The 16,334-nt window shown below is 39.7% G+C and overlaps 2 protein-coding genes and 1 long non-coding RNA gene across 10 annotated transcripts in view; 2 read left to right on the top strand and 1 right to left on the bottom strand.

Moving 5' to 3' along the window:
- Positions 1-6,698, top strand: part of TMEM116 (transmembrane protein 116) — a 167,676-nt gene extending 160,978 nt beyond the window's left edge. For both annotated transcript variants that reach the window (XM_045041485.1, XM_019814550.3), the window contains one exon: positions 6,311-6,698. In XM_045041485.1, the coding sequence (XP_044897420.1) occupies positions 6,311-6,366 (56 nt within the window). In that variant the 3' untranslated portion in view covers positions 6,367-6,698. The remainder of the gene's footprint in view (positions 1-6,310) is intronic.
- Positions 1-15,604, bottom strand: part of MAPKAPK5 (MAPK activated protein kinase 5) — a 43,144-nt gene extending 27,540 nt beyond the window's left edge. For 3 of the 7 annotated variants that reach the window (XM_045041477.1, XM_045041475.1, XM_045041476.1), the window contains exons 1-4: positions 15,476-15,604; positions 14,320-14,655; positions 2,107-2,180; positions 1,326-1,401 (exon numbers count right to left, since the gene is read on the bottom strand). In XM_045041477.1, coding sequence (XP_044897412.1) covers positions 1,326-1,401; positions 2,107-2,180; positions 14,320-14,655; positions 15,476-15,577 — 588 coding nt within the window. In that variant the 5' untranslated portion in view covers positions 15,578-15,604. Of the gene's footprint in view, positions 1-664; positions 763-1,325; positions 1,402-2,106; positions 2,181-13,685; positions 14,168-14,319; positions 14,656-15,475 lie in introns of those variants that run through there. The other 4 variants (XM_045041473.1, XM_045041474.1, XM_006938476.5 and 1 more) reach the window with 3 other exon arrangements.
- Positions 14,513-16,223, top strand: LOC111557266. Its single transcript, XR_006587872.1, has 2 exons — positions 14,513-14,655; positions 14,813-16,223. It is a non-coding gene; the product is annotated as an uncharacterized LOC111557266 (long non-coding RNA).
- The last annotated feature ends 111 nt before the right edge of the window (positions 16,224-16,334 follow it).

The raw sequence follows: 16,334 nt of genomic DNA, 5'->3' as shown, positions 1-16,334 counted from the left end.
GGATGCCTCTCCTTGGTGCCTATCACATTGCTATGATGACAGGTTTACATCTCAGTACCCCCAGTAGAAACCATACCTTATTTAACTTTGAATTCCCTGGAAGACACCTGGAATGCCACTCAATGGGTTTGCCAAATATTTGGCAGCTAAAAGAATAATGTTGATTTCTTCCTTTAAAAGCAATGTCAGACTAAGCAATAAGGGCCTTTTGCCATATCAACTTCAAAGACAGTGCCTAGTAATATTTGGTCCTCTTTCACTAATTTGAAATAGAATGTTTTAATTCCACATTACATACTTTTTTTTTTTTTTTAAAGAGAAAGTAATCACAATAATCAGGGGGCCCCAGAGAGTAGGTGGGGCATAGATAAAACAAGACTGGCAATGAGTTGGTAACTGTTGAGTTTGCATGATGGGTACCTGGGGATTCACTGAGTAGTTCTGTCTGCTTTTACAAATGTTTGAAATTTTCCAAACTAAAAGGAGGAAAGAGGGAGGGAGGGAAGGAGGGAGGGAGGGAGGGAGGGAAGGAAGGAAGGAAGCAAGGAGGGATGGAGAGAAAGGGGGAGGGGGAGAGAGAGCACAAAAGAGAGGAAAACCCCACTACACCTTGGCCTACATGTGGAGAGGTGGATATGAGGAGATGACCCCTATGTAGTCTTACCTGGGGCTGGACTCATGAGGAAACTGTACACTGTTAGCAAACACTTCAATAATTTGAACTATATTTGGGTGTGTGGCACACATCATGTGCAGACGTACCTTAAAGAGAACAGAGATTCACCTCACCAACAAATTTACTTTCTGCTGCCCCATCTATTAGCAAATGAAAAATCTGGCAAATAACTCATTTTGTTTCAGAAATTATTCATACATCTCTAAGCAAAAGAGTATGTCCTCCATTGTACATATTCCTAACATGTCATCACAACATCTGGGTGATTTAAAACAAAGGTGTTTTTTTTAAAACTAGAAACACATCGTCACAGCCCTCCTACAGCACTTACAAGACACTATTCACCATTCTCCACTCTTCAGGGACCTTGTCCAATAAGTATAAGCTGAGGTAAACCTGAACAGTTCAGGGCACAAGAACTACATTAACTGAAAAAGAACAAGAGGGAGTTGAAAGGAAATAAGACTCTATCAGCCTTTGGCACTGATAGATATGGGACCACTTTAAAATGATAACATGAATAGGGAAAAGGGGTAAATATGGATATAAAATTCTTTGTGCATCTCTGTATTCTCTGCCTTACTTGTAAAAAGAATAATTCTTAGGCACTTCTAATACTTAGGCAAATCAAGGCAACAAAGGGCCATACCTCATTTCTAGCTTTTGGACGATCAAAAAGAATTTTCAGTGCAAACCGTTCTTGAGTAGATTTCTTCACACAGACTCTAGATTTGGAGGAAAAAAATTCAATCAGAAATCATCTATTAACAGTGAAAACTAATTTAACAAGTTCTTTTAGAACTGTACTTTTTTTTAATGTTTACTTATTTATTTTGAGAGAAAGAGAGCATGAGCAGGGGACAGGCAGAGAGAGAGGGAGAAAGAGAATCCCAAGCAGGCTCCACGCTGCCAGCACAGAGCCCAACACAGGGCTCAATCTCACAAAACATAAGATCATGACCTGAGCCGAAATCAAGAGTCAGACACCTAACTGACTGAGCCACTTGGGTGCCCCCTTAGAATTGTACTTCTAATCAAGAATATATGCAGATGCATCCAAATAAACTTGCCCCTAGGGCTAGCAGGTGGAGAGGCAGAAAAGCCATCTCACCCACCCTGCACAAGCCTCAGCTCCCGCGCCATGTGAAAGCAACCTGAGGATGGCCAAGGAAGGAATAATGGCCTCTGCTGGCTATAGGCGACTCTCAAGAGTAGCTCCACAACCTCAGTATCTTAAATGATTCTACATTACAGACCATGTGGCTCAATTAAATAGATTTCTAAATGGATGAGAAAAAGCCTAACATAAATACCTCCACTTGTTAAAGTTATTTCACAAATGTGGCACACTTGCTGTTTCTAATGGCCAATGTAGGTCAAATGGCCTTCTTCAGAGCAACTTTGCCATAGTTTGCATGTGGGTCTCTTACCTAACTGGACCACTAATTCCAGCTCCCAGCTTCTGAGTCCAATTGATATTGTATTCCTCTAAAATGGAGGTTTCCTATTAAAATAGAAAAGGGTGGGGGCAGAAAGTGATTCTCCAATTAAAAAGCTGAAAATTAAGCAGGGTGGACAACAGAAAACCTTATCACTCAACACCTCATCTTCTAAGAGAAACCGATAAGCAGAGCTTTGCATTCTTTTGGTTTTATAATTAGGTATTTTGTCTAAATGACTAAGTTAGGCACTGTTTTCCAGCAAAAGAGAAAGCAAACACATTAGGGAGGAGAAGAAATTCTTCAGCTCATCTACAAGGTCCATTTGAGTAGATACTCAATGTTTTTTGGGGGGAGTGTAAAAGGAAGACATTCTTTCAAAATACTTCACTACTAAATATCACTTGCTAAAATGGTCAGGTACCTTTTCTGAGGTTCCAGAAAGACTGGTCTGATATATGCTTCCATGACCAGTGACCTATACTCTTGAACACGTTGGTCAAATTGTTGGAATAACAGTAAATTGTTATCTATTGAATAAATTGAGACTTAAAAGTTCAAATAAGGTAGTAGTGAGTAGTAAATTGATCTAATTTTCAATGGCATCATTTTGAATATAAAGATATTGTCATATTCATTGGGTAACTATATATTTTTTATAGTTTTCACTTGTTTTATTATACTTTTAATAGTTTTCAGTGCTTCCAGACATAGCCTCTATAGTTTTTATGGAATTCCTGTCTAATCACTATGTTAAGCTTCTATTGCCATATGCTCAGGCAAGAAAGCCACATATTAAAGTTGTGGTAGGCTAAAATTCACTTTTTAGGGTTCCAAAGGAAGAAAAGGAAACCAAATTCAGACCTTGAGAAATTGGGCTAAAACTCATGAGACATTCAAATTGTTTTGTTGCAATGAAAATCTAACAGACTCCCAATTCCCAGTATATGGGAACAGAATATCTGTCCATGTAACACACATTCATTGAGCAGTTGATATGTGCCAGACATTAGGCTAAGTTCAGAGATAAAAACAGAGCTTCTGCCCAATTAATATGCAAGCATATAAAATAAGATTATAATAGCCATCACCTCCACACGTCCTTGCGGCCCACTTTTTTTTTTTTCTGCTCAGACTTTTTTTTTTTTTTTTTGGATTACTAGTGAAGTAAAACTTTTATTTTTTTAAATTTTTTATAATATAATTTATTCTCAAACTGGTTTCCATACAACACCCAGTACTCATCCCAACAAGTGCCCTCCTCAGTGCCCATCACCCACTTTCCCTTCTCCCCACAGCCCCCACCAACTCTCTGTTCTCAGTATCCAAGAGTCTCTTATGGTTTGCCTCCCTCCCTCTCTGTAAATTTTTTCCCCCTTCCCCTCCCTCATGGTCTTCTGCTAAGTTTCTGAAGATCTATATATGAGTGAAAACATATGGTATCTATCTTTCTCTGACTGACTTATTTCACTTAGCCTAATACCCTCCAGTTCCATTCACATTGCTGCAAATGGCCAGATTTCATTCTTTCTCATTGCCAAGTAGTATTCCATTGTGTATATAAACCACATCTTCTTTATCCATTCGTCAGTTGATGGGACATTTAGGCTCTTCAACAAATTGTGCTTGTGGATATCCACATGCAAAAGAACAAAGTTGGACCCTTAACCCCATATACCAAAACTCAAAATAGATCAAAGAGCTTAATGTAAGACCTAAGACAATAAAACTCTTAGGACACGAGTTTCATAACACTGTCTTTGGCAATGATTCCTTGGATAGGACATCAAAGGAACAGGCAACAAAAGAAAAACTAGACAAGATGACTATGAAAATTGAAAATTTTTGTGTATCAAAAAACACTATTAATAGAGTAAAAAGGCAACCCACATAATAGGAGAAAATATTTGCAGATCAAGTGTGTGATAAGGGATTACTATCCAGAATATAGAGAACACCTAAAACTCAACAAAAAAAAACCCAAACAACCTGATTCAAAAAATGGGCAAAGAATTTGAATAGACATTTTCCCAAAGATATAAAAACAGCCAATATACACATGAAAAGATGCTCAGCATCACTAATCATGAAGAAAACGCAAATCAAAATTCAATCAGATACAACCTCACACCCATTAGGATAGCTACTATCAAAAAGAAAAAAAAGGCAAAAAACAAAACAAAACACAAAAACAGAAAATAACAAGTATTGGCAAAGATATGGAGAGACTGGAACCCTTATGCACTACTGATGGGAATGTACAATGGTACAACTACTGTGGAAAACAGTATGGTAGCTCCCAAAAAAATTAAAACTAGAATTCCCATATGATCCAGCAAGTCAACTTCTGGGTATATACTCAAAAGAAATGAAAACAAGATCTTCAAGAGGTATTTGTACATCTATGTTTATAACAGTACTATTCACAATAACTAAAATATGGAAGGGACCTAAATGTCCACATACATACAATGGAGTATCATTCCGCCTTAAAAAGTAAAAGAAAAGAAAGTCAGTAATATGCTACAATATGATAAACCTTGAAAATATTATGCTAAGAGAAATAAGTCAGTCACGAAAAGACAAATACTTTATGATTCCATTTTTCTGAGGTGCTCAGAGTAGTCAATATTATAGACAGAAAGTAGATGGATAGTTGGTAGAGTCTGGGGGGGAAGGAGACAGTTTCAGTTTTACAAGAGCAAAAGAATTATGGGGATGGATGGTGATGATAGCTGCACATTAGAACTGTATTTAATGCCAGTGAAGTGCACCTTAAAAATGGTTAAGATGGTAAATTTTATGTCTAATTTTATCACAATTTTTTAAATGGGGAAAAAAGTAAAAGATGGAAAAAGATATACCATGAGTAACTACAAGAGAGCTGAAGTAGCTATACAGACAATAGACAAAATAGACTTTAAAACAAAAGATGTTGTGACAGTATGGTTGGAACTAGAATACATTTGCTAAGTGAAATAAGTTAGGCAGAGAGAGACAAATTCTCATGATTTCACTCATATGTAAAATTTAAGAAACACAACAGATAAAACACAGGGGAAGGGGAGGAAAAATAAGATAAAAACAGAGAAGGAGGCAAACCATAAGAGACTCTTAAGTACAGAGATCAAACTGAGGGTTGTTAGAGGGATGGTGGGTGGGGGATGAGATAAATGGGTAATGGGCATTAAGGAGGGCACTTGTTGGGTGTTATATGTAAGTGATGAATCACTGGGTTCTACTCCTAAAACCAATACTACTCTGTATGTTAACCAACTTTAATTTAAATAGATAGATAGACAGATAGATAGATCAAAAGATGTTAATAAAGAAAGAGAAGCACTTTTTATAATGATGAAAAGGTCAATTCAGATAGGATGATTATAAACATATATGCAGGCACCTAACAGTAGAATCCAAAAATACATGAAGCACAATTTGACAGAATATAAGAGGAAAATAGACAATTCAAAATAATAGTTGGAGATTCTAATACTGCCACTCTCAATAACAGAAAAGCTAGACAGAAAATCAGCAAGAAAAACTTGTAGTAGAATATAACACTGTCAACCAATTTGACCTGACATCTACAGAACACAGCATCCTATTCTTCAGGATAAACCATATGCTAGATCATAATCTAGCATATGTCTCCATATGCTTTTTTTCTCCATATTTTTTTCTCCAAATTTCTCCATAAATTTTTTTAAACTGAATATATAAAGTTCTTCAACCACAATGGAATTAAGCTAAAAATCAACAAGGAAATTTGGGAAATTTCAAAAATTCAAAAAAAAATTCAAAATTCAAAAAAGTTCAAAATTTACATAACACTTCTAAATAATCAATGGGTCAAAGAAGAAACAAGAAAAATTAGAAAAATTAAAAAAAAATATTTTGATCTGAATGAAAATAAAAACAATACAGTAGTCTTCCCTTGTCTGTGGAAGATACATTCCAAGACTCCCAGGGGATACCTGAAACCACAGGACAGTACCAAATCCTTATGTTTTTCCTCTACATACCTATGATAAAATTTAATAATTTAGTTATAATGTATATAGCTTATTATACATTATAATTTATAAATTAGGCACAGTAAGAGACTAACAGTAATTAATAATCAAATAAAACAATTATAACAATATACCGTAATAAAAGTCATGTTAACGTGCTCTCTCTCTCTCTCTTTCAGAAAATATCGTATTCTACCATACTCACCCTTCCTCTTGTTGTGATGATGTGAGATGATAAAGTGCCTGTATGATGAGATGAAGTGAGATGAATGACGGGAAGCATTGTGACAAAGCATTAGGCTACTACTGACCTTCTGATGATTCAAAAGGATTGTCTGCTTCCCAACCATGGTTGGCCACAGATAACTGAAACCATGGAAAGCAAAACTGTGGCTGTGAGGGGGCTGTATGTATGCTAAAATTTATTATGTGCGCTAAAGTGGTGTTTAGATGGAAATTTATAGCTATAAATCTCTACATAAGAAAGATCACAAATCAATAACCTAAGCTTCTATTTTGAAAAACTAGCAGGAAAAAAATATATACTTGGGGTACCTGGATGGCTCAGCCTGTTGAACATCTGACTCGATATAGGCTCAGGTTGTGATCTCACAGTCATGGAATCAAGCCCCGTCGGGCTCTGCACTGAGTAGAGCCTGCTTGGGATTCTATTTCTTCCTTTCTCTCTCTGCCCCTCCCCCCCACACACACTTTTTCACCCTCTCACAAAATAAATAAACTTATATATATAGTCAAAGCAAGCAAGCAGAAAGAAATAATAAAAATTAGAGCAGAAATCAATAAAACAGAAGACAGAAAATAGAGAAAAATCAATGAAAACCAATAGTTAATTCCTCAAGATATCAAAATTAACAAAACTTTATTTAGACTGAGAAGAAAAAAAACCCCACAAATGATTAATATTAGAAATGAAAGAGGAGGAGGTGCCTGGGTGGCTCAGTTGGTTGAGCATTCAATCCCCACGTCGGGCTCTGTGCTGACAGCTCAGAGCCTGCTTCGGATTCTGTGTCTCCCTCTCTCTCTGCCCCTCCCCTGCTCATGCTCTGTATCTCTCTCAAAAATAAACATTAAAAAAAATAAAAAATAAATAAAAAAAAAATAGGAGACATCACAATCAACCTTACAGGAATCAAAGCATTATAAAGGATCACCATAAACAACTTTATGCCAGCAAATCAGACCACTAGATGAAATGGCCAAATTCCTAGAAAGACATAAATTACCAAAACTCACTCAAGAGGAGATAGAAAATCTGAATAAAACTATAACAAGAAACTGAATTAATAACAAAACAAAACAAAACAAAAAAGTCTTCCCACAAAGTAAAGGCTAGGCCCACATAGCTTCAGTGGTAAATTCTACCAAATCATTTAAAGCATGGTTTCTCAACCTCAACATCACTGACATTATGAACCAATAGTTCTTTGTTGTGAGGTTGTCCTGTGCATTGCTAAGATGTTCAGGAGCATTCCTGGCCTCTACCTGCTAGATACTACAAGCATCCCCTACCCACACTGAACAACTGTAATGTCTCCAGACACTGCCAAATGCCTCACAAGAGGCAAAAACTGCCCCCTACTTAATGAAATGATATCAAGACTCTGTACAAACTCTTCCAGAAAACAGAGGAGGATATAACTTCCTAAACTCATTCGGAAGCAAGTATTTCCCTCATACCAAAGCTAGACAAAGGCATCACAAGAAAACTATAGGCCTTTATCTCTCATGAATAAAAATGCAAAAATCCTCAGCAAAATTAGCAAAGTGAATACACAAACATGTAAGAATAACTTTACATCAGACTAGGTGAGGTTTATACCAAGAATGCAAAATTGGTTTAATATCTGAAACTCAATTAATGTTACTCAATTAATACACCATAGTAAGAATAAAGAACAAAAACTATATAATCAACTCCATAGGTGAAGAAAAAGAACTTAACAAAAATTCAACACCTAATCCTGATAAAAATTCTCGGCAAACAAGGAATAGAAGAAAACTCAATTGGACAAGGATGTCTACAAAACCACTTACTTAGCAGTAAGTCTTTAACGCTTTCCCCCTGAGATCAGGAACAAGGCAAGATGTCCACTTTTGCCACTTTCATTCAACACTGTACCTGAGGTTCTACCCACAGAATAAGGCAAGAAAACAAAATTAAGAACATGCATCCTGTAAAGGAAGAAGTAAAACAGTATTTATTTGCTGAAGACATGATTTTTATATGTGGAAAATCCTAAAGAACCTACACACACAAAAAAAATCTAGAACTTAGCAAATGTGGTAAAGATGCAAAACACAATATCAAAATACAGAAATAAACTGCCTTTCTCTACACTAATGACAAACAATCCAAAAAATAAAATTTAACAATTCTTAACAGCATCATAAAGAATAAAATATTTAGGAATAAATTTGTTAAAAAGTGTAAGATTTATACACTGAAAACTACAAATACATCACCAAGAAAAATGGGAGAAGCCCTAATGAAATGGAGAGCTATACCATGTTCATGGATTAGAAGACAATATTGTTAAGATAGCAACTGTCCCCAAATTGACCTATAGATTCAGTGGAACTTCTATCAAAATCCCAGCACACGTTTTTGTAGAAATAAACAAGCTGATTCTAAAATTTATTTGGAAATACAAAGAACTTGAATAGCCAACTTAATTTTGAAAAAGAAAAATCAAATTGGCTCTCACACTACCCAATTTTGGAAATTTACTATAAAGCTTCAGTAATAAAGATGATACTGGTATGAAGACAGTCATATTGATCAATAGAACAAAACAGAGAATCCAGAAAAAAACTCACACACTATGATCAACTGATTCTCAAAAAAAGTACCAAAGTAATTCAATAGGCAAAAGACAGTGTTTTGAACAAACTGTCCTGGAACAACTGGATATCCATGTTAAAGACAAACAAACAAAACCTTAGACCCTTATGTAACACCAAAGACAAAAGTTAACTCCAAGTGGATATCAGATCTAAATAAATAACTAAAAACTATAAAACTTCTAGAAGGAAATATAGTTGAAAAAATCTTATAACCTGAGACTAGGCAAAGATTTCTTAGCTATGACACCATAAGCACAATCCATCAAAGAAAAGAAAAAGAAAAACAAAAAAGATACACTGAACTTCATCAAAGTTAAAACCATTAAAAAGTGAAAAGCCAAGACATATACTGGGAAAAAATATTTGCAGATCTATGTCTGATAAATCACTTTTATTCAGAGTTTATAAAGAACTCTTACAACTCAGTAACAAGACAAACAATTTAAAAATGGGCAAGGGGCTCTTGGGTGGTTCAGTCAGTTAAGCATCTGAATTCAGCTCAGGTCATGATCTCACAGCCCATGAGTTCAAGCCCCACATCAGGCTCTCTGCTGTCAGCACAGAGCCCACTTCAGATCCTCTGTCTCCCTCCCTCTACTCCTCCCCTGCTTGTGTGCTCTCACTCTCTCTCTCCCTCAAAAATAAACATTTTAAAAAATTAAAAATAAAATAAAAATGGGCAAAAGATTTTAATAGTTAAATAGGAAAAAAAAATACACGAACGGCAAACACGTGAAAAGATACTCAACAGCATCAGAATTAGGTTTTATTCAGAGTATATGAAGAACCCTTGCAACTCAATAAGACAAATAACCCAATTTAAAAATGGGCAAATGATTTGAATAGACATTTCACCAGAAAAGATACACAAATGGCAAATAAACACAAGAAAAGTTGTTCAACAATATGAGTCATTAGGGAAATGCACATTAAAACCACAATCAGATACTACTACACAACCATTAGAATAGCTAAGATAGAAAGACTGACAATACCAAATATTTGTGAGGAAGGTAAAAACAAACAAACAAAAATGGCCCAAACCACTCAAATACTACCGGTGGGAATGAATATTGGTAAAGCTACTTTGGAAAAGTTTTGCAATTTCTTAAAAAGTTAAACATAAACTTACCATACGTAAAATTACCTAGTAATTCCATACCAAGGTATTTACCCAGAAGGAATTAAAACAAATGTTTACACAAAAACTTGCATGGGCAAGTTGTATTTATCATTTTGTTCATAATAGCTAAAATTCAAAAACAACCTAAATGCCCATCAACTGGGGATGAATAAACAATAAAGACTACTCAACAAGTAAAAAGAAATAAACTCAACGCATGCACTAACATGGATGAACCTTATAAGTATTTTAAGAAGCCAAACACATAACACTACATATTATATACAATTTCATTAATTTGGAATTTCTCAAGACAAAACAAGTGACAGAAAACAGATCAATGATCATCTGGAATGGCAAGTGGGAGTGGAGTAGGACTACAGAGAGGCAAAAAGAACTTTCTGGGGGGGACAGAAATACTCTAAAACTGGATTGTGATGACAGTTGCACAACTCTGTAAATTTATTAACAATTCTTCAAGTATACACTTACACTGAGTTAATTTTATGGTATGTAAATTATACTGAAATTAAAAAAAACATTTTTAAAACTAAGGAAATGAATTTTCACTAGTTCATCAAATATTAAGAACTCTTCCATATACAATAAAAGACATATATGCAAGACAATATCTAACCCCCAAATGCTCATTCTCCAGGTTTAGTTAAGTGCCTTAGGAATAGTGAAGCCACAGGGCTATGGGAGAAGAGACAGAAATGAGAAGACAGAGGCTATGGTTGTTGCCTTGGCCGTATCCTAATTATTCTGAAGAGTAATAAGATGAGATGTTAAAGTCTAATTGGACCGCTCTTAGGTAGTCAGGCAGAAGTTTAAGAGTCCAGGACAACAGCTTTTCCAGCTGAACTCTAGAGGTCTCAGTCCTCACCAATGAGGGACATCCTCAAGAAAGCAAAATAATGAATACAGCACAATGTTACAGACCAGAAGTTTTATTTATTGTGATGCTGGCTTGCTTCCAAGGGAGTATACCCTACTCAGTACTGGAAGTCAGATCAGATATTTTCAACTCCACTTATTTGTACTGGTTGGACACAAATTAGTAGGAAGACTCATCAATGACCTATCAAGTACATGAAGAAAAGCTAAAATATTTTAAGAAAATTAACTTGGGCAATAGTGACCAAGAAATGGTAACTTTCTAAAACGACTGTTTAGTTGCTATGAGCCAACATTCATCAAGTTCTTACTAAATGTTAGTTATTATTTTAAGCACATTTAGAAATATTTGCTCATCAAATCCTCACAAACCCTATGGAGTGTTTTTATCTCATTTCTAGGAATGAGCAAACTCAGGGACAGAGAAGTAAAAGGATTTACTCAAGGACAGAGCTAATGAATGGCAAGGCTGAGGTTTTATGAGACTGACGTGCTACCTACTGCGCTAAGGAGGCACCTAAGGCTGATGTTTTAATCCATTAGTCTACATAAACTATTGTAACCACTATGTAACGTTGCCTCCCATTTATATATTTACCCACTAGAAGTCCCTCTTCTGTTAGAAACTCCACAGAGGTCCTCTTCTATTCAAGGTCAAAGCCAAAGTGCTTACAATGGTCTACAAGTCCCTCTGAGCTCTAGCTTCCCATCACCTCTCTAAAACGTAATCTATGCTGGGGTGCCTGGGTGGCTCAGTAGGTTAAACGTTCAACTTCACCTCAGGTCATGATCTCACGGTTCGGTTCGTAGGTTCAAGCCCTGCATCTGGCTCTGCGCTGACAGCTCAGAGCCTGGAGCCTGTTTCAGATTCTGTGTCTCCCTCTCTTTCTGCCCCTCCCCTCTGTCTCCATCTCAAAAATAAGTAAACATTTAAAAAAATAATAAATAAAACATAATGTATGTTGACCCAATGCATTCACCTTGCTTTTCCTGGATCACACAAGACTTGAACGTACCTCAGAGCCTTTTTATCTGCTGTTCCCACTGCCTGGAATATTCTTCCCCAAGACAGTGGAGGTTTGCTCCCTCATTGCCTTCAGAGCTCCACACAAATGTCACTTCCTCAGAGAGGCCTCTCCTGACTACTTTTCCTAATATAGTACTCCCCACCCTTTTTATACTTAATTATAACCACCTGCAGTGTGTTGTGGGTTTTTTTTGTTTTTGTTTTTGTTTTTTTTTTACCTAACTCCACCATCTAGACTATAAACTGCATGAGAGGCAGGGACATTTAGAAGTTTGGCTTTGTACCACTAGTGCCTAAGACAGCACCTGCCACAAAACAGACAAGACTTGAATTTAAAAATCTGCCACATATTCTCTGATTCACAACCCAGTCGTAAAACTTGAGGTAACCATTCCTGACCCTGTGCTAATAAAATCCAACCCCCTCCCACAAAAATGCAGTGTTTTAGAACATTTTTTGTGGTAAAATTTGATCTTCCTTAATGTGTATATTTTCATGCCTCCTTTAAAAGGTTAAGTTTCTTTGGAATGACTGATTTCTATAAACTTTACTACACCAAACAAAACAAAACAAAACAAAAACTGTTAGAAGTGTAACTTTATAAGTGTGTTCTGAAGGGGAAAATAACTCCAAGTTGCCAATGGATGCCTGTCCTTCAAGGGAAAATGAAATTCTTTTTTTTTTGTTTAAGGTTTATTTTTTAGTAATCTCTACACCCAAGGTGGGGCGTGAACTCACAACCCCAAGACCAAGAGTTGCACGCTCTTCCAACTGAGCCAGCCAGGCACCACAGAAAATGAAAAGTCGTAAATGCTCTGACTTAATACTGCAATATAAATAATGCATATCAAACTTTAAGCTTCAGTGTTCAACTTACACAAGACTAATTTCCAAGCTACAGCTAGATAATAACTTTCTAACTATTAGTACCTCGAAGTTTGCCTGTTTGTTTTGTGGCTTTTACAAAAACAAAGAGTAAAAAACAGATTTTTAAAAAACTTTTCATTTTATTTGGGTCATTTTAGAACACACATATTTGTTTTGTTGTTGTTGTTAACAGAGCAGTAAGTCACGGGACACCATTAGCTCTTCTTCAATAAATTAAACGCTGCCTAGGAGGAGAGGGAAGAGGAAAAAGAGAGGCAACAAACGCCAAAGAACAAGTATTTGCCAAAAGACGGATTTTGTAAGAAGGCGGACCACCTCCTTCTGAACCTGCAGGTTTCCAGGAGGCTGGTTTCAAACAATTCGAGAGCGATGGGTAAAGTCCAACTCTCCAAGTACTGTAGCAGATCATCCGGAAACAAATACTGGCGGCACTTGGGGGGTGATCGAAAGTGTAGTAGGGCCCCCTCCGTCCCACTCATATCAAGTATCTCCACGCCACTCACCTTCCGTTTTAGCTGAGCACAAATCATATCCCTGCTTTAACCAGAAAAGTCAGAGGGAGTCGGACATCCCTCCCTATACATACACAAACCATTCGCCCCAGGGCTGTAAAACGCAGTCCACGGAATCCGGGAAAATCGAAACCCGACAGTCGCTGGAATCTCTCGCTTCAAGTTCTCTCCGCTTTCTGAGGCTGAGCCCAGATGAATGCCACAGGGACAGAGCGGGGAGGAAGGGGGCATCTCCCCCTTACCTTGATGGCTTTCTCCATGTCGTTCTCCTCGGACATGCTCCGTGGGGTCTCCACGGCCGGGAGCGGCGGAGGCTGCGCAAGTGCCGGGTCCCACCGCAGCCGAGGGTGCGAGGAGCTCGGCGCTAGGGCCCCTGGGCCTCGGGGAGACCGGCAGCCGCCGCCCCCAGGGACCGGAGGGGATGAGGGCCCTGGCGCCGGCTCGGCTTCGGCGGGCGGCTCTAGGCTGGCGGCGGCGGCCCCCGGGGACAAGCCTTTGTGCTGGGCCCCGCGCGGACGCCTCCCGGCTTCATCCCCAGCCGGGGAGGCAGGCTCCCGGGGCAGGGCGAGGCGGGGAGGGTCCCCGTCCGGGGCGCTGTGCAGAGGCCTCGCGGGGCCGCCGATTAGGCCCGGGCTCGCCAGGTCCTAATGAGGAACCTGCGCCTCCGTCTCCGCCGCCGGCACCTCCGCGAAGCCAAGGCCGAGCCCGCCGCCGCCGCTGCCGCTCCCGCTGCCGCTGCCGCTTCAGCGCCACACATCGCCGGGACACCCGCGCCGGGCAGCCCCGCCGGCCGCCCGCCCGCCGGCGCTGTGCCCCGCCTGAGCTCCGGGCCGCCCCTCCGGCCGCCCGACTCCGTGCCCCCACGGCTCCACGCACCCCTCGCCGACGTCCGCTGGGGTTTCCGAGCGCCCCCAAACCACGCAGCTGATTCGCAGGCGTCCGCCAGGGCCTCCCCAAGCAGCGCCACACTCGGGACAGGCCCCCGGGCCCTCCGCAACGCTGGCGCCGTGCTGATGACGTAATGGGTCGGGGGCCCCGACGGGGCGGGGCTATTGGTGTACACCACCTGATTCGAGCGGCGTTCGGGTTCTCTCTCTCCGCTCCCGGCGCCGGCCAGAAGGTTCGTCCCGCCGGTAACGGCCCGCGCGAAGGAGCCGGGAGTTTGGGCTCGTGATGAGCAAGAGGAAACAGAGGTCCCCGGCAGGTCCAGAGGTAAGAGAACAGAGTTGTGTGTAGTAACAGCAATAATAGTTGTATATTCGGAGGGTTAACTTTACGTAAAGCTCTTTTTCTCCATCAGTTTCTTTCTTCTTTACAAAGTAAGCATTTGACGCTGCGAGGTAAGTATGTTCTTATGCCCCGTTTGCAGATTAGGTAACTAAGTCTCAGAGAACCGAACTCACTTGCCATAGCTGAGACGTGGTCAGGTCAGAATTGGACGCCAAGTTTGTGCTCCTTCCGCTACGCCAGCAACCTACCGGAGGGCCTTGTAGGAGCTTTTGGCTGATCACCGCTTGGTGGTTCTTCATTCGTTCACTTAGATAGTGAGCGGCATCTGTACCAGGCCTCCTCAACACTTGGGAAGCAATAGGATCAAGAGCCCGTCCTTGCTCAGTGGATCTCACTTTCAGGAGAGCTAAGCAGCAAATGAACAGGGGACAGCACTGAGTTTGTAGATGCTAAGAAGAAAGTGAACAGGATGCTGAGGTAAGAGAATAACTGGTTGTGGGGACTTTTCCTAGTAGATGATCAGGGAAGGTCTCCCATGAGGTAACATTGAAGCTGAGACCTCTGAGGAATGAGAAGGAGCTGTCTGTTGGAAATCTGAGGAGATTTCTGGGCATATGGAACAGCAAGTGCAAAAATCTTAAGGCGGAAATAAGCTAAATAATGTTCGAGGAGCAGCAAAAAGTTCGTTGTAGCTGGAGCAGAGGGAGTAAAAGGACAGAACGACAAAGGATGAGGCTGGAGAGGTGGACAGGGCTGTATCATACACCTTGAGATTCATAGTAATGACTGAATTTTATTCTATGTCACTGGAAGATTTTAAACTGAAGAGTGATGTGATCAAAGTTATGTTTCGAAAGATCACTCTGCTAGATAGAGAACTATGGGCAAGCAAGAGTGGAGACATGGAGAGCTATTAAGAGGTGATTGGAACAATCCAGATGAGAGATTATTTGATGCTCGAACTAAGGAGGTAGCAGCAAAGATCAGGTAGATGGATTTACGGTATGTTTTGGGAGTACAGTTGCCGGTATTTCCTGAAGGGTTCAACGTAGAAAGTAAGAATAAGAAATGAATCAAGAATAACTTCCAGGAGTCTGTCTTCAGCAACCGGATGGATGATGGTGCCATTCAGTGAATGAAAGGTTTGATGAGGCTGAGGGTGGGGAATCCACAGGTTTTTTTCTGTCGAGGTTAATTTGAGGGTTTTGTGCGCTATCCCAGAGGATAAGTTGTGGTGCAGACCTGGTTGTCATCTTTATTGGCCATATGCCTACTGTACATTCCTCAGCCCCCTAAAGTAGGTGTGGCCACGTGCCTGTGCTCTCCCCAACGGAAAGTGTACAGAAGAGATGTGCCCAGTTTCCAGGCTTGGCCCAGAAAATTCGTCAACAGGTGCTCCTACTTACCCTGCCAGCTGGACGATTCTGGTTCTGGAGAAGGCACAGCCTCAAGATGGAAGATTCCTAAGTGGAGAACATTTGCCCCTACTGACCTATATGTCCACCCAGGACTGTTCTATGAGAAACAGAAATAAACCTTTATTGTTTTGAGCTTTCATGTATTCGAGTCTTTTTGTAATAGCAACTTTGCCTGTGCTGCCTGTAATCCAATTAAGAACGGTGATCCATCAGTGAACATTGGGAGGAAATTTCTAAATGAAT

The sequence above is a fragment of the Felis catus genome, chromosome D3, assembly GCF_018350175.1.
Source record: "Felis catus isolate Fca126 chromosome D3, F.catus_Fca126_mat1.0, whole genome shotgun sequence".
Taxonomy (NCBI): domain Eukaryota; kingdom Metazoa; phylum Chordata; class Mammalia; order Carnivora; family Felidae; genus Felis; species Felis catus.
Note: the sequence above shows the minus strand (reverse complement) of the source record. Positions and strands in the feature narration are given on the sequence as shown.